We start from the raw sequence: 23,640 nt of genomic DNA on the forward strand, positions 1-23,640 counted from the left end.
TAACACTTGACCACTGTGTTTGAGTGACGTCTTCCATTCTGGGCCCAGAATCAAGAAACTAATGTCTCAACAGACAAAGAGCCATCTTGACCTGCTGTTGGACAGGTTTATTTAGAACTCTTATTTCCTGCTAATGATGGGAAAGTAGACCCCATCCTGATGCTATTTACATTTTAGAAGACATAATTATTACACAAATAGCTGGAGAATTGGGGTGATAGGGTAGGAAGTAGCTGTGTGAGATCACTGGGTTAATAACTTACTTTTGGAAAACGTTTACAGTTGTAACCATAGCCATGGTGGAGCTTAGAGCCACTGGATGGCATGTGGAATTAAAACATAGTGATAGCCCAGTCTACTGCACAGGGATCTCCTGGAGCTCTTGCAGAGCTGTAGCTTCAGCTTGAACACCTCAAGGCTGAGCAGTAACTGTAGCTGAATTTCTTAGAGTTCATTGTTGCTGCCAGGGCTCTGTATCAAGGAGCTAGACAGCAGCAGCCCACAGCGACATTTCTAAGGGGTGGTAGACACGTGGATTCATATCTTACCTCGCCCTGATCCCAGCTGCATGTGTGGTTCAGCCATCAGCATCTATTCAGAGGAGGCTGTAATCAATTTCCTAAGGTGCCTAAAAGGGCCTTTTGGTGGCCTTATGTTTATTAATCAGGCCCTCAAACACAATGATGACTTGGCAGAAATTTTGCTATGCTTTGTGATTTGAAAGCCTTAATTAGTAGACAGCATGTCCCCAGGATTACGAGTGTACTGGTTGTTTTAGTCTTTGTGTGTAAAGCAGCCTGAGGTTAAACTGCAGTGGTTTGGTTTTTGGTTTTTTTTTTTTTTTTTTTCTGATTCAGTACACAGAGCAGTATTTAGATAGGGGAGTTAAATTGTAAAGACTGAAGTAAATTGAGTAGTGCATCAGAACTGCATTCCTTTGAACAGATCTGAGGAGTGTATGCATCTGTTTCCAGCTGGTCACATCCAGGAATGTCTTCATGGCTGTGAAGGGCTCACTGTACAGTTAGATGCATGAGCTCTGAATTATTCTGGACAGAAGCAGGAGAAAAAGATAATTAGGAGAAAACTGAACACACAGAGAAGGGTGTTTTCATTCTTTGGGGCTTTTCCTGGCTGACCTTATTTGTGGAAAGGTAACAAAGTCAGGCACGGCAGAAGATGCTGAAAAGCCACGCCCTCCTGTGTGAATCCATAAGTAGGTGAGTTCTGATCTTTTCTCCCCTCCCCAGCCCCCTTTTTGTTTAGTACGCACACAGATCTCTCCACACCTGTTTATATTGTGCTGGCTAGGATTGGACGGGCTTAATTTCTGTCGGACAAAGGAGTAAGTTGAGGTTGCTTCAAACAGGACAACTGACATTTTATGAGTGAAGGTGTTGCCAAGGATGCAACTGCTGGCTTTCAGTCCCCCAGGGCTAGCAAGATTTAGAGTGTAATTCAAGTTCCAGGTGACTGCTTTTAGGAGTGAGAGGTACAGAAAACAGTAAGACTTCCTCTCCTATTCAGTGCAGGGAAAACCTGACACATCCCAGGGATGTAGAGGCAGGTTCTGCTCCTGAGGGAAGATTTTTGTCTGCCTTGAGCTCAGCTTAGACACTCAGGCACGCCATCTCAGATAGCTTTACAAGACTGCTTTCTGCTTTTGGTTGCTGCAAGCCTGTTCTCAGACACCTACACGGGGCTTCACAACACTGATGGTCTGTCTGTTCAGACTAACAGGACTTTAGGTTCTTCACAAATTTTTTTCCCCTTAAATTGCAGCAAGCACCCTTTGTCCTAGGCAGCAGTGGGAGTTGGCTTTGCTGAAGGAGAGCCTTCCAACTGCTTGAGCAGTGCAGAAGCAGTGTGTTATTTACAGAATTGAGCAGGGAATGGTACTCACCGGAGCACGGGAAGATGAAAAAGGGAGAAGTATTTACATGAACTTAGCCAGGGTGCTGGGAAAGCCTTCTAACTGGCTGCTGTTGATGTCCTGAGAGCTGAGGAAGAAAACAGGGCAACGATGCATAGTTGGGATTGAGAGAGAGATTATTTTTTTTCCACTGCTATTTTGCTGCATTATGAGGGTGAGAAGACAGCACTGTGCTAGTGTGTGTGGTGCAGGCTGGTTCAGGACAGGCTGTCCCTTATTGGCACCCTGCTTGCCCACGTAAGGGAAGAGCTGGGTCATGGAGGCGAGAGCTTTATTCTTTCTCTGAGTGTACCTGAAAGATGATACTTAATCCAGTAGCTTCACATCTGGAAGCCACACAGCAATAAGGACCTTGTCTTATTCCTGCAGTAAGCAGATAATGAACTGATTCCCACCTACCTTTGATTCTGCAGAATGGCTCCCAAGAAGTCCCGTAGTACCATCTGTTGGTGGTAGCGGCTGTCCATCAGGATGCTGTCTGACTGCCGCCTTGTCAGAAATTCATGCACCCCTTCTCCTGGGCTGCTCTCGCTGCTTCTGTTAAGCAAAGATGAGAAACATCTTTGTTTCAGAAATGCTTTTTAGTGCCTTGCTCAAAGTTTGGCTCAGACTGAGCAGCACAGCAAGGGAACCTGCTAGGTCTGAGCCTAGGGCCATTCCGCTTAATTTCAGTAAGAAACTGGTCAGCTGTATTTGCTCCTGTGTTAGGAGAGGGATTGGAGATGGCTTGCATCTGACTAGTTGGTCTTACTTAGCAGCAGTCACTGATGTATCTAGCCAAAACTACATGAGTGGAAGTGGAGAGGCCGTTTTCCGTGTTCAAAACAAGCCAGGGATAACTGATTCCTACCAGTGAATGATCACTGCAAATATTATTCTTGTTGATATTATGGTAGAGCTCTCAGTTGATCTGACACTGACAGCCTCAGGGGAAAGGATTAATTGGGCTGCTTAATGATAGTTGTGATTAGGGGGATCCAAGACATAGGGATGCGGAATGCCCTTCGGGTTGTGGAACAGCAGGAGAGAGTCCTTCTGTTGCAGTGGAAGGCAGCTACTTCTGCTACGTGCATGAAAGAAACTGTCCAGGGTAATAAGCAAAACATTAGTGCCAGGGCAGCAAAACGCAGTGGCTTACCCAAGCCGCTTGCCAATGATGGTCTGTAAGAATTTGCGGGCGGAAATCTGCCCCAGGAACTTCCGGTAGTTGTCAGTGAATATGGCATCAGCATGGCGCTGCATCCTAGGGGTAAAAGACAAGCACAAGGTGTGCTCTCTGAGCTAGCAAGGAACCTTCTAGATGGGAAATGGGTGTTTCAGGTGTCAAAATTCACTAAATGTAGCACTGCTGAGATCAGGGGCATGTAAGTACAGCAAATGCCTTTTGGTACTGGACTAAAGGTGAGGTCAGAGAACCAGTGGAAAGGAGGAGAACCAGCACAGGCTGGGAGAGGACACAGCTGGTGCTGGGACATTCCTGCGCCCTATGACAGCACTGTCACCTCCTGGGAGGGCTGTGTCTGGGCAGGAGCCTCCAGCAGGTCTCTAGCCTATGGTTAGACCCAGGCTCCCAAAAATCCATGGGTAAGGGAAGCACAAGCCACTTGGCTGGTCCCCTCTGTTGTAAGGATGAGTCACCTGTGCTTCAGACAGAAATAACCATCCTCCATCTCCTGGCAGGGGAGGAAGGAGAGGCTCGAACAACCGTACAGATGGATTCCCAGAGCTCGGTGGAAAATGATGTTCCCTGCAGCAGTGCTGGGCCTGTGACCCTGCCCCTGTCAGTATGTCCCTGCTGCTGAGGGACAGCAGGATGTGGCCCTAGACCTGAGTGATAGTGAGAGCTGGCACGGTCCCAGCCTTCTGCTCTGGCAGCAGAGCTCAGCTGGGTTCTCCCCCTGGAGCCTGGACTGGGTGGTGCTGGTGGGTCTAAGTGACCTGCTGGTCTGTTCCTGGGCTGGGGGAAGATTGTAACCAGTGTACTCTTGCTGCAGCGGGGCTGAGGGGTGAGGAACAAACCTTTTCTCAGTGGGGTCTGTTAACAAACCCTCCTCGTCCTGTTCCTCTGCCAAGGGGTTATGGCTCTGCACTCGGCTGCTCTGCTGTAGCTGGAAGTTCACGGCCTTGCCAGCAACTGGCCCTGGACTGTACCTACAAGACAAACCCGAGGCATACTGCGAGACGTGCCCAATTGCCAGTCAGGAATCGGTCGCCTTGACCACTGCTCCCTGTTCCCCTGCTTTTTCTTTCTCCTTTTGCTATCCTCATCAGCAACACAAGTGTTGTCTGTCACTCTCCCAGCTAGAAACTGCCCTGAAGCTGTTTCAGCAATGAAAAGACGGTTGATAGAGCTGCCCCAAACACACCTTCCCCCCACTTGCTAAGCTCCCAGCATTCTTGAGCAAAATTCCAGCGATTCTGGTATCGTTATGCCATGGCTTTGGCACAAGGCTAAAGAATTTTCTATGGACATTGCAAATCCACATTATAGAACCCAATGCTCAACTTTGTGCTTCTGTCAATTCATCAATTTGTAGCAGCAGGAAGTAATGTTAAAACTTCTAGCAGTCAACAAGTAAATCCTTGAAATATTAATAGGCAGCTGTTGAGTTCATGTACTAGAATATCTGCAGTTCTGCTTTCAGTGCAGCTGGCCTGCAGGCACAAATTTTAATCAGTGATGGAGCTGGAGGTGCTGGCTGCTCTGGAGATTGCCAGATTTCCCTTTATAGGACCCAGCATTCAATTCCAAAACCAACTGCTTGGGCTGAAATGTTCCAGGTCAGGTACCTGCCTTCTTTGGAAACCGCCTCTAGGCTAGCAGTGTTCCCAAAAAATCAAGCCAGGGTAAAGAAACAGGTTTACCAACACAGTACAGTTCATCTGGCTTTCAGAAGTGCTGGCAGTGTTAATTTGCACAAAGTTAGAGATGAGGCAGGGAGTGACAGCGTGGATAAAACAGCAGCTTACCTGAGAGCTGGGTAGAGAGGAGAGGAGATGGAGCATGCAACTAAATGCAGGAACAGGAGCAGGGTGGCCTTATCCAGCATCTTCCACCCGTTAGGGTCACCTGGAATGCAGAGCAGTCCGAGTCAGCGGCAGTGAGATACTCGGGGCCAGGAGGGGAGATAAGCTGCTGTGTTCATTTTCTCAGTCCCTCTGTTCACTTATGGGCATGAAGGGCCTGGAAGCGTGCCTCCAGGTTTGTGGTTATGGTGTTTCCCAGTGTAGAAGTGTCTTGATATGGGAAAGTGTTTGCTAGGGCGTGCAGTTACTGGAGGCAGTGGTGGTGTGTGACCCCTCGGGGAGCTGGTGCCTGCCTTGCTCAGGAGGCAGGGCTGATCAGCGGGGTTTCATGCTGTGGGACCCCCTTACTGGCCTGTCGCCTCACTGTGGCTGAAGCTCTCAGGCTGGTGCGAGCCCCAGGTTTAAGAGCACCTGGATGCTGGAGGGCAGCAGTTAGCAGGGGCTGCCAAAAGTAACGGCAGCGCGTGACCAGCCCCTGGGACCTCTCCTGTTCTCCACTCTCCTGGGGTCGTGTGTCTGCTCCCATGGCTGTACGGCACGGGTCTGTGCGTAACAGCCAACTCGTCTGGGAGGAGAAACAGGGAAATCCAAGTAAAATTCCTGGGCGTAGGTGTCCTATTGGCCCGGCAGACCTGTTCACTCGAGACAACAGTGCTGAGCTTGATCAGCCTAAACAAAACGCAGGCTGCTCCCTTAGGCAGTGTATTTGGGGGAGAGAGGGGACTGGACCAAAATACATCCCGTCGGGAGAGCTGAACTGCTGCTGTGTCAGGAGGAGCCCTCGCCATGTGTGTCTGCCTTCCGACAGACGGCTGCGGTGCTTCGCGTCCTGGGGGTGGCTGTGCTGCGAATGGCTCAGGATAGCATCGACTGGAGTCGCACACCTTCCGGAGCTGGATGCGATGCTTTTGTCATTAGAAGCAAGGGACAGTAGGAAGGCATTTCAGTGAAGGCTCTTCCTGAGTTTTGATTGAAAGCAATTGATCTTTTGCTTAAAAAAGATTCTTTAAGAATGTGGATAGAAATCTTTAAAATATCGAGTTTCCCTGTTTCCTGCCTTGTTTTACACAAGAAAAGAGCAGAAAGATGTTTGATCTCCATAAGAGAAAAAACACACTTTAGATTTTTTTTTTTTTAAAAAAAAAAAAGAAACCTTTCAAGTATCTAACAATACCTTGTTGCAAAAAGAGCAGTTTCCAAATGGAAGGGGTTTGGTTGGGATTCTAATTTCCCAAGTGAGCTTTCCAAGCAGTGAGTTTTACTGACGGTGGTGGCAGGAAGGGTCCCATCCTAATGGAAACATCAGCAGTGAGCTCTGGTTTTGTGCTGGGACATAGCTGTCCGCCCTTCTGAAAGGGGGGAAGGCTAATTACGGACTGGGGCTCATGCAAGTGGGTCTTATCTTGAGACCATGGAAGTTAGTGACAGAATTAGTGGCACTGTCGGAAGTGTGTGGACAGGCATGGGCAAACTCGTGCACTAAGAAATGGGGTGGTTTTTTTTTTTTTTTTTAATCACAAACTCATTCTTAGCCCAGTCCCTGTTTCTAGCTGCTCATCCTCCCAGCCAAGCACCAGTAGTTTCCCCATCTCTTCCCCTGGGAGCAGTGCCCTTGCTCCTGGCTTTGGCAGAGCTTCTTGCAAACACATGGGTGGCATCCCCTACCTCCGATACCTGCTCTCCTACGGCACCGCTCTGGCTCCTCAGAGAGCCAAGGAATGCTCAGAAGGAACAAAAAAGTGACTTTGAGAAAGACTGACAGAGCTGCTGGTTTTAGGGCAAATTTCCTACTTTTGTTTTTTTTCCTCCTTTTTCATTTGAACTTGAAAAAGCATGCCTCTTTTGTGCCTCCCCCCTAAATACCTCCCAGACAAATCCCAAATCAGATCTCTTTCTAGACAGAAGTGATCTAAAGCATCTGCCAGGGGGTACCAGGAGACAGTGGCACCAGCATCTATAGAAAGTGCCAGCTGGGAGATTTAATCAGTAGCAGGAAAGCTGCTATGTGAGCTGAGAAGTGAAATATCAATGTAAATTAAAAGAAAACCTAGTCCAAAGTTTTTCCGCTTCCCTTTTTTTCTTCCTAGGATACAGCCCTGATTACTACTTTCTTTCTGTATCTGGTTTATCTTCTTTGAATGCTGGGTTTTCCTCCAGAATCACTTTTTGTCCCTTTGAGATTTTTTTTTTCTCTTCTCTGCTAGTAGTTTCTTTGTGATAATTTTTTTTTTTTAGTTTCTGGTTTTGCCTTTCTTCCCCTGTCTTGCTTTGTCTTCTCTCCCTTCGCTACAGTCTGCTTCTTGGGTACTTCTGTTTCCCTTTTTCCTTTGGGAAGGAGCCTGAAATGAAAGTCCTACACCTCTTCCCCAAAGTGTCTGCTATTTCAGAGGAGAAGCCACGGAATTAAGTGTCACTCTGCATACAGGCAGCTTGACAGCTCTGCAAAACCTTGTCACCTTTGAAATTCTCCTGTGGTGAGGGACACCTTTCCATTCTGGCAGCATGTGAAAAAAATTATTAATAAATAAATTCCCCTGAAGATGAAGAGCTTTTAGCGCCATTCCAGCAGATAAAGCATAATAGCTTCATTCCATCCTGTGCAACGGTAACGGCAGGATCGTGACAATGATGTTGGAGAGATGGGTAACTGTCTCTTACAGTTTCTGAAACCTTAACCTGATCAGTCTTAAAAATACCACTATGTAGATGAAACGCAGCTTTTACTGTGCCTGCCATTTTATAAAGTGCTGACTTTTATACCGTGAAATGCTACATTAGAAAAGCAGAAATACTTTTAAGTGCCTTACTCTGCCTCACGGTAGCTGGCTTCACGTTATCTGTAACATATCGTTGCGTTTCTCCTCGCACTTTGGTTTGGTTCAAACACAGTTTTATTGATGGGTGAGTAAACCAGCGTGCATTTTCCAGGGTAAAAGCGACTCACACCAGTATAGCAAAAGAAGAAAACTGTGCTATAGCTAGTAAATGTCTAACATGTTTTTACAAGGCTCATCTATAGTATTATTCCATTGATTTGCACTTTTCCTAGAGTTCAGTTATCGTTTCATTCTATAACTTAGTCCAAAAAAATCTTATATGGTACAAAGGATACTGAACTTGATGCCAGCTTTGATTGCATTTCGGAGTACTTTAATTGTCTCCAATTCCCAAATAGACATTATCTTGTTAAATGCACATAGAGACTCACACTTACCGTTCCCTTGGAAAACGAGCTCTTCCTAGATCGGCTCCTGCTCAGGTGTTGCCTTCCCCTGTTGCGAATACAACAACTTCTTCTCTAGTGAGCCCCACTGGGTCTGTCCCCTTCGCGCGGCGCCTGGGCAGGATCCGGGACGCGTGCTGAGCAGGGAGGACACTCGTGGATCTCCCCCCAGCTGTCCTCTGGCTGCCAGGGAGGTGCATCTCCTCTTTTTATACCTGTGCTCCCTCAGGAGTCCTGTGGGCTTCTACGCGTCAGAGAATCAATTATCCTCCTGGATTTCAAAGGCTGTGTTTAGCGCCCTCTTTTTCATGTGTGCAAGGACGCAGGCAGGGAGGTTGCAGGGAGAGGGTGATGCCTGTAGTCCAGGGTCATTTGCATGCATTCTCTTTATCATTCAAAGAGTGAAGAGCAAATAATAACAATGATAATCTGGCAGAGTGAATGACAAATTTGCTTTGTAAGGTAAACTCTTTCCCTGTGCAATTGTATTTTTTCCTCCTTCCCCACAATGAGAGAGTTAACCATTAATACTTTCTCACGTTGCCTGCTCAGGAAGGTTTATCTTTTTTGCTATTTTCTTTTTCCTTTGATTATCAGCCTTTTTCTCCTTCTCCTTTGTTACTCACACCTGCTAGCGTTAGCGGGGCAGTTCATGCTTCAGTCCTTCGCAAACGCCACAGCTTCACATCAAGCACATAAAGCAGCTGGAGAGCCCCGCTCTGTTCATGTGCTCTGGAAAAAGGCAAGGGTCTTCTCTGGGGCGCTGCATGCGCTGGCAGCTGTTTTCATTCCTGAAACAAGGTTTATGAAACCCCCATTGAAAAGGACCACGTAACCCTCGTGCCAAGAAGACCAGAACAGTTCAGAGGAGTTAAAAAATGAGGTGCCAGCATGAGTCCCCCTTGCCAGAACTTTAGTAATGACTTTACAATGCCCAGAATTGATGGAGACCCAGACCTTCCTGTCTCAGGGCTTGCGTGACTTGATGCTGTGAAGAAGCTTCAGCAGGTGAGATGACTCATGTCTTCCTGCTGCAGAATACCTTCACCTTGCACCAGAGCATTCATCGCAGCTATCAGTGATAGATATGGATTGTGCAGCTGGTGTACATGTGAGTGCCTGCGTGTGCAGGGGCTTGAGAGCATTCAGCGCTGGTCCGACTCTCTGCTGTTGCCTTTTTGCTTCTTGCCAAGGTGAGAAATCAGCACCATGATTATGGCTCACTCCTTAGTGAAGCATTATCCTCCTTTCAAACCATGGACTCTCAGTAAGTAACCCAACAGTCAGAAAGGCTTGAGTGAGCCCAGCACACCAAATAACTCCATGGAGCTAAATAACACCTAACTACAGCTAGAGAGATGTGCACCAGCACGTTTGGGCTCTTCCTGCTTTGAGTGCTCCAAGGGCTCACGTTCCCTTTGGTACCAAATCAGAACCAGGACACTTCACAGAGAAATCATGAAAAAGGATTGAATGGACCAGAGCAGGAGCTCGAGCTGACCCTGACCTGGGCCGCTGACCAGGGCCCTTCTAGTGGAACTGGGAAACAATAACAAGGTGAAGAGAAGCAAGAAGTACTGCCTTCCTCCAGTTGCAAAAAGAAGTGGCACCAGTTTATTCACTGGGAGAGGAGCGGCTGTGCAAATCAGGCAGGTCTATCATCTACTCAGGAACAGAGTACAGAGCAGAGTGCAGAGCGGGTTTTCCAAAATCCCTGTACTGGTGCACACGGCTGCACACCCTCTCTGCAAACTGAAAAGGGATTTTTGTTTGCTTTTTTGAAACAATCTGTTCGTGTTCTCTCATGTGTGAGGCCAGTTGCACCAATTTTTCAGCATGACTTATTTTTCTTCCACTGTCTTGGTGCTACACTGGCTGAACAGATGAATCAGACCATGTTGTTAAACCAGTCGAGAGCCTACGCTATTTCAAGGTATTATCCTACAGCGTGGTTTTGAGCTAATTCTCCATCTGCCTGGCCCATCGCCTTACACAGTGCTGCTGTAAGATACCAGGCAATATCTCTCAGATCAAGGGGAATCAGTCTGTGATTGACTTGTTTATAGCTGCCTGCTGCCCAGCGTGGATGAGGAGGGCTGTGATCTGCATTCACATCTTCAGTGAGCTGCTTTCAAAGAAGACTGTATAAAGCTTCAGTGTCCTAGGGGTTTCCTTGCTCTGCCTGGATTGGGTTCCTCACACAACAAGAAGCTCTTTTCATGACTTCAGATTAATTGTGGGAGGCAATAGAAATTTCTAAAAACCCTCCAGGCTCTGTCGGGTCTATACAGCTTAGGAGTTCTGAAATAACATCAATAGAGCAGCGTTTCTGTCTCTGGGATTTCCTGTCCCAGCTTTAGTCAAAACCTTTGTATCTTCCCAGAACCCAGAAGGGTCATTTGTGGAGCTCCTCCACCAGACTCCTTGAGCTCTCTCTCTGGCTAGCGAGGCTGCTTGCCCTGCAGCAGAAATGGCTGTGATCTCCACTCACAGGAACTTCATTTTTGGGATAGTATCAATAATAATTTGGCACAATAGATGACAGACGTGCTTCACAAAATGAACAGGTTTTTTTTCCTCTTTAATCCCTTGATTTGTCCCTAGAACCTTCCCAGTTTCTCCTCACCTCTCCTCCCTACCGCGGCTAGTGTTGTCAGCATCCGCTGGCTCCCAGAACAAGAGGTGTGTAACACTCAGATCCCCTGCCACAGACCATCACTTCAGGTTAGCAGTGCGCAGTGGGTAACTCTCAATTTCCCCTCTAAACCCAGGCCTACACCAACGCAAGCCCAACAGAGTCTACGACCAAGTAGACCAAGCTGCCGCAGGTACCTTCTGCAGCTGGAACTGCTGGATTTTGGAGTCACATCCATGCAGACCTAACCTCCCTAGGGTCCTTGGGTGAAGCACATGCCAGCTAGTTTTTTTTCAGTGCCAATCCTCCACTGACAAAGGACAGCGTTAGGATTCTGCAGCAATTTCCCAGATATCGATTTCCTTTTAGCTGTACCTCCTCCGGTCTCCATGCCATGCTTTAAAAAATTGCTCCTGTCTATTCCAGGTGCACAACATACAGCTTCAGATAAGCACACAGCATGTGAAATGGTCCTGCTCACCTTGTGAGGTTGAAACTGATGACAGTAAGAAGTAACTCATCAAACGGCAAAAAACTCTCCTGTATTCTCAGCTATCAAAAGCTTTTCTGTACTTATCCAAAATGGCATAGATGGTGGCTGTTGGTCCCCAGGTTCTCCAGTCCCCACCACTTCTGAGAGCTCCCCACACAACTGTTCTCTCTGGTTTGCCTTTACTTGAGAGATGTGGTGGTGACTAACTTATTGCAAATGCCTTAACGGTAAATTAAACAGAACTGCCTAAGATTAGAAGTTATATTTTTTACCTTGGTGTGACATCTTAGAGGTAGGATGGGACACATTTGGGTTCAAATATCTTATCCCAAGTGGCAGAACTAAGGCACATAATAAATAAATAAGTTGATCATCAATCATTTAATTACATTGTCCATTACTGGTGCATACGCAGTAACTTTCATTCCTAAGTTCCTTGCAAAAATGCAGTCATTTCTGTGGAAGGCAAGCAAACAAAACTGAGATGAGGAAGACAAGATTTGGCTTGTGTTGCCAGTTTTTTCTAAGGAAGAATCAGAGGACCCAAAACTTAAACCCAGCAGGTGTGGTGAGACTTGCCATTGGAAAGTTATACAAGACTTGATTTCTCCCCCCTGGAAGGATGAAGTGCTGGGATTTGGATCTTCACATCCTCCAGACTCAGCCCTTTGAACATCAATAGATTTCCCAGGGAGAGTTTTCCCTTGAGGAATTCAGATCGGTAGGAAGCTGAATACAAACATTTATCAAAATAATCTCAAGGAAGGAGTCCCTCTGGATGAGAGCACAGTTTGCACTTTGAGAATGAGTCTGAAGCAAGGGATCAGATTTAAAATAGACAAAATAAATCGGTAAATCAAAATGTGCAAGGAAGTGTGGTCAGAAAGGACTGTCTCATGGAGTTAAAAGCCTGCTTGAAAAGCCCCCTTAATCTTCAAACATCAACATATCACTGAGACTGCAACAGAACAAATGGCACCAGCCTGCGAGATGAGTATCTGTCAGGAGGCCTGGTAAGCTCTGTGGGTGAGATCCACACAGAGCCCATACCTGTCTGGCTCTGTTTCCTAGCAGAGCTGCTGGAGCGTTTCAGCATCACCCAGGTGAACTGCCAAGAGCTTCAGCCAGATGTCAGCATCTTACACTCAGCTGTAGGCTTGAGAGTTACTGGTTCCTGGATTTCTGGCTCTCAAAATACCATCTCCTTCTTCTTTCAGCTCCGGCACACAGAGCTCCGCTGCCAGCAGTGAATCTCGGTAATTAAGGAGTTCGTCTTTGGTCTTACCACTCTCATTTCAGTTTGGGAAGGCGCCTTGGCTAGAAGGTTACACAGCACGTTACAGCCAGAATCAATGATCAGGGAGAGCCAGCTTCAGTGCTAGCCTTGCCACCAGCTCCCAGTGGCCAGGCTCACAGGGGTCCTTTGGCTGACAATTCTTGGGTGCCAGTGCCCCACTTGAGGACCCCACTCCTGATTTTTGGAAGCACTGAGACCTTCATATTCTGGGATGGAGAGGCAGTGTAGGAGAGGGCTTGCAAACACCCACCCTCTGCTCAGAGAGCTCTAGTGACTTCCCCAGCGACATCCCTTCCCATCAGGGCAGGCTGGGTGTTGGGCTACGTTTTTTCTGTGACTTGGTTTCCCATCAGAATCCGAACGCTGCTAATACTGCTTACCTTGGGAAAGTGCTTTGAAAGCTTCTGATAAAAAAACAGAATTTGAGCGAGATGTGTTACCACACATGGAGAGGGAGTGAGGAGGGACACAGTAAGGGCTGAAAAATGCAAGCAGTTATTACTAATTCTTTCCTGGCTGAATAATAATATGCAACCTGAGGACGGTAAGACCTTGGTGCACAAGGAGATGGTACGTGTACAGTGAATGCCAATAAACAGGTCTCACTGCGAAGACATGCAGGAAATGCCGCAATGCAAACCGAAGAAGAAATGTAGAAAGAACCGAAAAAGCTAAGGACTATTTTGATTTGGAGAAGGACTTCGCGCCTGAGCTCTGTCTCTGCTTAGAATTGGGTGCTGAAAAAATTGCCGTTTCCGCTTGTTGAATCAATTTTAGCTTTGAAACCCACTCACATCTCGTAGGCTTTGGAGAAATCTTCCTCTTTTTTTTCTTTTTTTTTTTTTAGAAATAACTTCCTTTTTTTTATCATTTTGCAATCAGCTGAAACGAACGGGTCAGCGTGGTGCTGGTGAAAGGCAGGCAGCCAAAGCGGGCTAATGGCACCACCTGCTTGCGGTTCAAAGGCTGGGTTTCTCCTCCACAGAGCCTGGCTTTGCCGTAAAAGTGTTTGAAAGTCTCGGGAGGGGACTGGCGGTGCCCTACCTGCCTGTTGCTACTTAGAATAAGTAGTGCCGTTTCTTTTGGGGGAGGGGAGGAGAAAGGGAAAAAGCGTGCAGGATGGGTTGCAATCTAAGTGTGCGTTCTCCCCTTCACTTGCAAACTTCAAACTGTGAGGATCCGAGCCCATGAGAAGGTGTGTGGACAGCAGCACCACCAAATTCAGCCTGTTTGTTGTGCTGGGAAGAATTTAATCTGGCTGTTTAATCCATAGTGCTCGGATCTCTCCTGGCATGCACCTTCACAGAATTATTTCTCTCTCCTCAGTGTTTTTGTGTCCTAACTAGTGTTTGGGAGCTGAAAGGGCAGAATTTACTGCCTTTCCTGAGCTCTGGGTTTATCCCTGAGCCAGTACAGCCACTCATCAGGGGTAGTGAAAGCTCTGGTAATTATTTAATAGTCCTTTTTTTTTTTCCTCAGGATTTTTATACCAGAAGAATTTCTTTGTACAAGTGTCTCTGGCCTCTGCAGCTCCCAGCCATACACATTCTCCAGTTGTCTGTAAAGTCTTCTGCACTAAAAAAGATGAAAGGTTTTTAATCCAATTGGTCAAAACCTTTGAAATTGTTTTCATTAATACCCATCTAATTCAAATGCTTGGTTACAACCTAGAAAATCCTTTTATTATAAATGCCATACCTTACTCCCTCAGTAGATAAGTAACCAATTACATTTTCCCCAAAGTATTTAGGCTCTCTGACAATAAAGCTGTGCAGCAAAACTAACCTGGCGCTACTGCTATTTGAGAGTCAGGAAAAGAGCAAAACAATCAGATTCTTTAAATACCGCAAAGAAGCAAAACAGCACAAGACATTTTTCCCTTTGTAGGTCATCTTATCGAGCCGTCTCCATTTCAGAGCTGGAAACTGAATCGGGACATTAAAGAAAAATAATAATAATCCCCAGGGAGAGCAAAGCCAGACGTGTGCATCTTAACTGTTGCTGCTAGAGCACTTCAAGGGAGCAGATCAAAACCTTGCCGATAAAGAGAAACCCGCCAGGACCGAAAGGCCACGGCATTGAGGGTGGGGATTAAACCGCTCCCGTACATTGATGCTGAGGCGTAAAGGCCCGAGGGGCTTCGCTGCCAGAGAGGCCAACCCCGGCCTGGCCGCGGGATACCCACCGCGGGGTCGGCACCCACAGCCGGGGCGAGGCCCGCGGCAGCGTGAAGCCGAGCGGCCTCGGGGGCCTTTCGGGAGGAACCCGGCGGCGGAACCCTCCCGCCGGCCCCCCCCCAGCCCCTCAGGCCTCCGAGCCGCCCTAGGCCGCCCTTAGCAACGCGTGGCCCCCGGCGGTTGCTAGGCGCGGGGCAGGGCGCGCTTCCTGCCGGGCGGGAACCACTTCCGGGGCGGCGAGGCCTGGCCGAGCGGGGCGGTGAGCGGGCCGGGGGGCAGCGCGGGTGGTCGGCGGGTCTGCTGGAAAGGTTTCCCGTGGGAAGGGTGGAGCGGCGGCGTCTGCGTCGCCCCGAGAAGCGGGTGGGAGAGGCGCGGGTGCAGGGCAGGCTGGCTGGCTGGCGCCGTGAGGGCCCGCTGCGACCCGGGCCCGGCCACCGCTGCTCCCCGGAGGGGCCGGCGCCGAGCTGTGCACGGCTGGCAAACCCGGCTGCCGGTCAGCCCCGCCGAGGGTCGTGTTTCCAGCGGTGCCGAGCACCGCACATCCCCCTGAAGCCGGTATGACCTGGCCAGTCTCGGTCCCGGCACCAGGGGTTTTTTTGCATCATCCTGTGACAGAAGCTCACCTCTCCTGTGAGGCCAGGCTGAGAGAGCTGGGGCTGTTCAGCCTGGAGCAGAGGAGGCTCCGGGGAGACCTGAGAGCGGCCTGCCAGTGCCTAAAGGGGGCTGCACGAAAGATGGGGAGAAACTCTTCAGCAGGGCCTGGTGTGACAGGACAAGGGGTAATGGTTTTAAAACAGAGGGAGGTAGATTCAGATTAGACATAAGGAAGAAATTTCTTTACAGTGAGGGTGGTGGAGCACTGGCCCACATTGCCCAGAGAGGCGGTGGATGCCCCATCCCCAGAAACGTTCAAGGCCAGGCTGGATGAGGCTCTGAGCAACCTGATCTGGTTGGAGATGTCCCTGCTCCTGGCAGGGGGGTTGGACCTTTAAAGATCCCTTCCAACCTTAACTATTCTATGTTTGCACCAGTACTATTGCTCTTTATTTCCACCCCAAGAGGTAGCTAATAGATATTACTTGAAGTGCTCTATATAGTGCTAGGTCTTGAAGATAACAGCTGGGAAACACAGGCCAACAAAAAGAAGGTCTGAGTCTGTCCCAGCTCTTTTGAGATGGCTAGTTTGTGGACCTGGTCCTGAGAACACGTGGTTATTTATCGTAGGGGCTGATCCTGCGCCCAGGGGGACAGCCACATCATCTTCCAGTGTTGTTGCTGAGCAAGAGCCCTGAGTGGCCCCTGGCTGGCTCTGTGGTACAGCGCTGGCTTTGCTACAGGACCAAGTCCTTTTGTGTGGGGACAGGTAGCTTGCTGTAAACCCCTAGTAGAGGCAAGAGTGAATATTTTTTAATAGATGGTCAAAATCAATTCCTGTAGTGCAGTGCAACTGTTTGTGACCTCTTTCTGCTGTTCTGTTCCAGTGAGCTGGCCAGGCTTGTGAGGAGAGCTGGTAGCTGCCGTTTAGACCAAATGAGTGAGCTGGAGCGGGGAAGCTTCCTCTGAAATAGGAGTACTGGTCTTTAAATGCAATTTAAGAACAATTACTTTAAGTGTAGCCCTGTTAATAGGTGAGGCAGTCTGAGGAAAAGGTGGTTGGTAACCTGTGGAGAAGAAGAGATGTTAACCAAGGAAAAGGTGGCAAAACCGTTAGCTTCTCAAGAACAGGGAGCAAGAGTCCATTATCATCCAGGGACCTGCTGGATTAGCTGCAAGGCAAAGCGCAAGGAGGGAGCTCTTGGTGAGAAAACTCACTTTGCAAGTTTTGCCTCCAGTGCAGAAGGCGGTGTGCCTGACGCTGAGCCCTGCTTCCCTGGTGCTCGACTCTGGCCTGGTCGTTTACCGAAGGTTTAGCCTCGTACCTTGCAGGTAGGTTTGGGCATTGTGTTAATCACAGGAGTTTGTTTTTTTTTAAAGAGGGAAGAGTTTTCCTAATATTTGTTCAGCTCCACCGATAGCAGGAATACTGATGGTCTGAGTGTGGGGTGCCTGCTGTGGCTACTGTGCGAGGAAGGACGTTCTCCTGTGACTAGTTGGAGGATGATGTCAGGTCCTCTCTGAGTCTGTTTCGTGAGGCAGTGGCAGCTGCTGCCAGCCTGGGTGAGAGCTCTTGATGCTGGTCACGCCACCTGGGATTTGTTAGAAAATTACTCATACCCTCAAGGGAGGTGAAATAGAAAAGGGGAAAGGAGGGGAGATATTTTGTTTTCATTGTGTCGGTTTCCTTTTCTGGTTTGTTTTTGTGTGTTGTGTTTCAGGTGTATGAATCAGGATTATCAGTAGGAGTTTGTCCTGAGAAAACTCCGGGTGAGGGATGAAGCAATATCCCTTCCTGCTCTGTTTGAGGAAGGGGATGGGCAAGAATAACATTTTCTAAAGATATGTCAGTAAATACGGTCGAGATAAAATGCAACTCAGGGGTGAAGTTTCCCGTGATTCTGTTTCTTGCTTAGGAACTGCTGCCTGAGCGGACTGCTGGAGAGGGCGTTTAGCAGCTAAAAGCAGTTAGGGGTGAGCCACCTTTGTGTCTGCCTGGTGCAGCCTTAGAGTCTGCGTTGGGCCTTGCTGAGCCTGAGTGGCCCAGCCCTCTTCTGGCTTCATGTACAGGTCCCATGCAGCCCTTGCCTATTGAATTTTAACCAGAATTTGAAAAATTTTCCTTCACTGAAGGAAATACCTGGAAAGGGACCGCGAGAGGTCAGCTATTCTTATCTTCTGATTCAAAGGCAGGATTATACATACTCACACCCATCCCAGGCGAACGCTTATCTCAGCCGCTCTCCTGAATCACCAGTAACACGGATTCCGCAGTGTCTGTATTCCAGTGATCCATGCAGTTGGGAATTTTTCCTGTCTTTTAAAATTCAAAATAAGATCATGTGCTTCAGCTGAATTAAAACAAAATAATTATTTCTTGTAATTTATATAGCGTGCCTTTTAATACGTCCCCAAATGACATTTGTCTCTTATGCAACAGCATTGTGTTGTTGATTGGTTCTCAAATTTGTCAACTATAAATTTACTCAAATTATACTCTAAATTTACCATCTTTCTGAACTGAGACACATCTGCAGATTGTAGAAATCTCCTCCTAGCCTGAGAAATACAGAGTCTGCTTTGGAGATAATTTCTAGGAGGCAGATTACTGCCATTCAACTGAAACGTGCACAGGACACAATCTCACACCCAAGCTTTAGTAAAAAGGAGAATCGTAAGCATCAGTAAGTAGTGCTGATTCAATAAGTACACAGCAGGATCGTACAGGTCAGGAAGCTGAGTAAGACGGTAATCACAACTGAGTTCTGGTGGCATCTCAGAATAATTGGATTTCCCTTTTGGGACTTTCTGTGGTGTGCTCCAGCAGTTGCGGCAGGAGAGTTCTCCGTTACTGTTAAAAGCCATTAGTCATTCATAGAATGAATTGACAACTCCATTAGCAAAAGATAAAGGAAGGAAGAAAGGATGGGCTCGTGGCTGAGAAACTAGCTTGGGAGCCAGGAGATCAATGTAAATTCAAAAAAATTTAAAAAAATTCAAATAAATTTTAAAAAAATATTTAACTCTGCCACAAACTACCTGTGTGACCGTCACAAGGTATGTGGGGCTTAGTGTAACTGGCCACTAAAGCCATGCTTAACTTTAAACACGTAACTCATTCCTCTGTCTTCAACAGCTCTGCCTTCTGTGCGGTTTATTTAAGTGGTAGTTGGTTTTGTACGCTGTGTAAACCACCAAGGCTGTGATCAGCTATACAATGTAAGTGAAAATGAGTAATAGTCTTGCATGCGTGATCGACTTCAAGGAGACTGTATTCTCACTTAGGAAGCTTTTCCCTATTGTTTCACGAATACTGTTCATATTTGTTTTCCCCTCATCTGCAAATGGACTAATACAAGCATTTGAGGACCGTTTCCTTAGGCAGGTGGTAAAAGACAAGTATCCAGATAAAATGCAAGTTTCATTTCCCTCTTGTTATTGGATCTATAGATCAAGGGTGTCTTAAAAAAACCTGCGTGAGGTAGCCTGCCATTTTTTTCATAATGGAAAGTGAATACCAGAAAGCATGATGCAAATAATTACTCTTTTTTTTTTTTTTTTTTTTTTTTTTCTTTTTCCCCTCCTTGTAGTAACCAGTCTTCTTGAGGGCATTAGAGGAGAAGGGTGCGCTCACCATGGCTACTGAGTCGGATTTCTCCCCACCCGAAATCCCTGAGCCCACGTTCATGGAGAACGTGCTGCACTACGGCCTCTTCTTTGGAGCCATTTTCCAGCTCATCTGTGTGCTAGCCATAATCCTGCCAGTTTCAAAGTCCCATAAGACAGTAAGCAGTGCTCTTTAATACTGGTGTGGATGGGCAGAGTCGGGGAACTTTGAGAGCTAATGGAGACACAGTGGACTGCCCCTGGGATTGATGACAGTTTCATTGTTCATTCTCTTTCCTTCCTTCTGTCTTTCCCACCTTCAGATTTTGTCTTGTGATTTAGCCCGAGATTAGAAAGTCAGGAACCTGAGCCAGGGTCTCTCTGAATATCAGTGAAAAAAGTGACCCGAAGCACTGGCACGGTGTGCTAAATGTACATGCTGTTCCTGACTGCAGATGAGAAGGCTTTAGTCCCAACCCCATGTTGTCATCCTGCTGCTGATTTGCTTTATTAATTGCCAGACAGGGTCCTTTGCAGGACCTGCCTTTCAGGGAATGACTCTGGGCTCTAGCTTGTGGGGGATTTTTGGAAACAGGATACAGGTGAAATTTCCCATCTATTCTAATGCGAGGAAGGCAGTTTTCACTACTGACACTCAATCCTGTGCTGGCAAGTGTAGGGTCCTTTGATGCAGTTAGTACAGGAGAGGGTTAAAGTGAAAGGTTGAGGTGAGCTGCAGCACTCCAGTTCCTCTAGACTGGGCCACAGTGGGATAAGCTGCAACCACTGGCTTTTCTGATAAAAGAGCTCTGTGTGCTTGGTAGTGTCTGTGGTGCTGGCAACAGAGATTTCAGCGCCGGTGATCAGGCTTCAAGTTTGGTGGTGTGATACAGATCTTCTCCAGATGTGAATGGTATATTTTCAGTAACAACAGAGCATGGGAAAGCTTGTTTTCAGGCTGTCTTTATTGCCATGTTTGCTCCCTCTGTGCAGATGAAGCATGGAAATTTTCAGCCTAGCTGGGGAAGGGAATGCCTGAGGGTGAGGTACAGTGTGAAGGATACAGTTCATGACCCAGGTCCTTCACCTTTAACTGTTGGTGTGCCGTAAAGTTGTGCTGATGTACTGGATTAGTGATGCTGCCCCAGCACGGGTGCACGCTCCCTCCTGCTAGTCCTGCCGCAGGAGCTGCAGCTCCCAGCAGGGAGATGAAGCACGTGGCTGCGAGTCATGATACAGTGGCGTTCCAGGTCTTGCACCTTTATTCTGCAGCTGCCAGCGCATGCCTGTGAGAGTCCATGGTTTCCCCTAATGCATTTTTGAGAAATACTGAGTAGCCTGATTCTTTCAAGCTGAAAAGAGTGAGAGCTTTAGTTTGAAGTAGGAACCTGACGACCAGGCCCCCGGTTAGAACGATAAAGCTCAAGGACCTGTTACTGTTTAAGTTTGCAAGCATGCTTTGATGTTTGCATGCTCTACTTTTCATTTTGTCCATATGCGTACTGTCCTCTTGATTTACTGGCCATATGACCAATTTACAAGACCGTAAACACCGGAGGCTACCCCTCCAGATCTTGGGAATGATGCTTGAGTCTGGGTAGATTATTGAGGAGCTTCTCTGTCTTGGAGGCTTCAGGCTTTAAAGTCTACCTTGGTTTGAACATTAGAAGGCAGCAGTGTTCACTTTATGGCAGCAGCACACTGCATCCCTGAGTAATAACTGCACGTTGCTCCGTTTCTCCAGAGCCTGCCAGCTCCCTGTGCGCCGATTACAGCCTTTGGAAAGGCAGCCAAGTCTCCTTCCTTGGAAAGCCACGCAGATGTGAACTGTAATAGCCCAGTAACTTGTGAAACGTTTGAACCAAGCTCCTTGATTAAAAGGATACTGTCAGATGCTCGCCTCCCCCTCCATTATCTGGAGCGCTCTCTTGGAAGCTTGAAACTAGCACGTCTTGCTCAGCCGTTTTTTGTGTGTCCTTTTCCAGTTGGCACGCTCTGACTGATAGAAACCAAGATGCTAAAGCAATATTTATACTCAAATGTATTTAATGAAAGGAGGCAATCTGCATGTGTGTGCTTTCTCAGATGAGACTGGCGCTGTTCCCTTGTGTTTTTACAAGATAACTAGACTTTATTTCCCATGGCTGAAATATTATCTGTCATCTCCCCTGAAGGAAAAAAGCAGGATATCTAAGTATTCCTTGTTAGTCCAGGTGAAGAAAGCTTTGCCTGCAGTTCCTTCCCTGGATTTTGGGCTTAGTTTAGAGGCTCTGAACTTCACATTCTTAGTACTGTTTTGGGGAATATTTTTTCTCTTGCACATGGTAATGGTTAACATTCAGCAGAAATACCTGCTGAATGTTTCCACACACACTGGTGATTATATGGTATCTTCTCCTTTTCCTAATTTGAATAGTTTTCATTTAGTGTTGATTTTCTTCTTGCCTGTAAAGTTGGGTTTGTTTTTCTTCTCCAGAGCCTGTTTTAGACACTTAAGCTTTTAACGGCTTCTCTGGTAACAAGCTGTTTCTGTGTATAAACTCACACTCATCAAAAAGCACATGCAGAAAAAGCAGAGATGGTGCTGCTCGAGCCTCATTAAATGTGGACTCGGTTTGATATAGATGTGTTCCAACAGAGATACTCAGCACTTGCTTCCTTTGGCTTATACTCAGATTGCCAAAGTGAGCTGTCAGCAAATTGTAAAAAAAAGTTACTGACTGTTTCTTAATTGATTCTTGTAGGACTCGGACAGTTTTGAGCCTAAGAATTCAGAGACTGTGAAGAAGCCAAAGGCAACTGCTCCACAGATAAGCAAGAAACCCAAGAAGGAAACCAAAAAGAAACGATAAAGGCATGACCGATGAGCCTCAAAAGACAAAAAAAAATCACCTATAATCATGCTTCCTTGGAGATGACATCAAAGACAACTGACTATATTAAATGGTTTTCTGGCATTGCCATGCTTTACCTTCTGGGGACAAGGGAGAAGGAACTTAGGAGAGCGAAAGGGGTAGGGTTCTGCCATAGATTTCTTACAAACAAGGAGGACTTCACATGTCCAGGACTTCATTTGACATGATCAATGTGTCAGTCACCGTTAAAGTGACTTCTGTCGTTTCTGATGGGTCGAGAGGGCTGTTGTCCTAGCTGCTCCGTGCTGGCTAGAATTTGTAGTAAAGCCCATGTGGAAAGTGGAGCATAGGTTTGCTACTTTGGATACCGGTTTGTGTTGTACTTTTTGAAGGCAGAGGGATCAAATGGACCAAGGATACCACACTACACAGCTTTGTATTCATCTCTGTTGTCATCTCGTCTGAAATATAGAGCTGCATTTGATGGCTTAATAGTAATGTGTTTGTCATATTCTTTAATTCTTTAGGTAATAACTCATCAGATTCCAGACTGCTGTAGATGAAAGCTTTCATTTCCCCAGCGTCGCTACCTCTTTCTTATTCCCCACCCATGCACTTCTCCTTTCCATTCCCACCTTTGAAAGCAGGTACATTTCTGGGAACTGAGGCTGCGGTGGGGCTTGCAATGACTACAGGGGTCGGGGAACAGTTTGATGTTGGAAGGTGCAGAATTTAATGCCAGTGCTAATGGGGTGTTCTTGGAAACTTGGGAGGCCCAGGTACTGCGTGTTGGAGAAAAGCTGCTCCGAGGCAGGAGTCTCAGGGTGACGCATTGGTCGTGTTTCGTGCAGCGCTGCTTAGCTGTGCTGTTGACAAACCCTCCTGTCAGCTAGCTGGCTCCCAACCACGTGCTGCATTTCAACACAGCTGGAGTTTGTTGCATTTGCAAACTCCCTCCTGGCCTTACCTGCTGTAGTCTGCTGCATCTCCTCTTGCTGAGTTCTTCCTGGAGTTAAATACGATCTCAGCCTGAGGAGATGTGGTATTTTAAGATCCAAGGGGTGGCAAGCTGACTATATGGCAAGAGACATATACGCTGTGTTCCTTCAGGCTCTGGCTCTGCAGGCCCAGGGACAATCTCGTATTAGATTTAAATATGGCTAGACAGGACTGGAAAGAGATAGGTGGTGACGTATCCACAGAGTCTCCGTAGGGCAGCTCAAGCTTCCTGATGCCAGCTCACATCTTGGTTTGTTTGATCATGAATGAGTCAATGGGAGGAGAACCTGCTCTTTTAGGCGCACCCAGGGTTCAGAGCAGCTTTGAAGGAAAGGGTTCTCTGGTGGGGCTGCAAGTCTGCGATCCTTTTTGCATACGTAGACTCCCATCCTCAGTTCACAAGTGCCTTGTGAGCCCAGATATGGTAGCAGTGTTGTGCTGCATGTTGTCTAACAGGAGCTGAACAGCACGTTTACAGGAACCATCAGTGTTGAGAACAGCCACGTTCTCTGCTCGCTGTTGCTTTTGGTGGATGAGGCAGATGGATCCCAGTACCAGTTTGATTCTGACCTCTCACTGCTTCCCTGCTCCAGGCTCTCTGCTTCTCTTAATCAGAATGCTGACGCCAAGTTGCACTGCTTGAAATCTAGCTTAGAGTTCTGCTTTAAATTCAGCATTTTCTTTTTCTTTTTTTTTTTTTCTTGAGCTACATAAAGGTAATACTAGGAGGACAGAACAAAGCATGGGAGACACCAGCACTCTAAAGTTCTTTGAGTTCTCACTACGAAGAAACATTGCAAA

The 23,640-nt window shown here is 47.2% G+C and overlaps 2 protein-coding genes across 2 annotated transcripts in view; one reads left to right on the forward strand and one right to left on the reverse strand.

Annotated features, from left to right (window-relative positions):
- Positions 1–22,332, forward strand: part of MANBAL (mannosidase beta like) — a 191,142-nt gene extending 168,810 nt beyond the window's left edge. Inside the window, exons 2-4 of the mRNA XM_086761008.1 lie at positions 15,889–16,711; positions 18,970–19,164; positions 21,730–22,332. Of these exons, the coding sequence (XP_086617134.1) occupies positions 19,015–19,164; positions 21,730–21,837 (258 nt within the window). The 5' untranslated portion in view covers positions 15,889–16,711; positions 18,970–19,014 and the 3' untranslated portion in view covers positions 21,838–22,332. The remainder of the gene's footprint in view (positions 1–15,888; positions 16,712–18,969; positions 19,165–21,729) is intronic.
- On the reverse strand, positions 1,937–4,983 carry GHRH (growth hormone releasing hormone). The gene is made up of 5 exons (XM_010116349.1): positions 4,904–4,983; positions 3,953–4,084; positions 3,072–3,176; positions 2,333–2,470; positions 1,937–2,000 (listed from the first exon to the last, which is right to left on the reverse strand). The coding sequence occupies exons 1-5, from the start codon at positions 4,981–4,983 to the stop codon at positions 1,937–1,939; spliced, it is 519 nt and encodes a 172-aa protein (XP_010114651.1).
- Positions 22,333–23,640: the final 1,308 nt, after the last annotated feature.

This window comes from Chlamydotis macqueenii, chromosome 16 (assembly GCF_036417535.1).
Source record: "Chlamydotis macqueenii isolate bChlMac1 chromosome 16, bChlMac1.mat, whole genome shotgun sequence".
Taxonomy (NCBI): Eukaryota; Metazoa; Chordata; class Aves; order Otidiformes; family Otididae; genus Chlamydotis; species Chlamydotis macqueenii.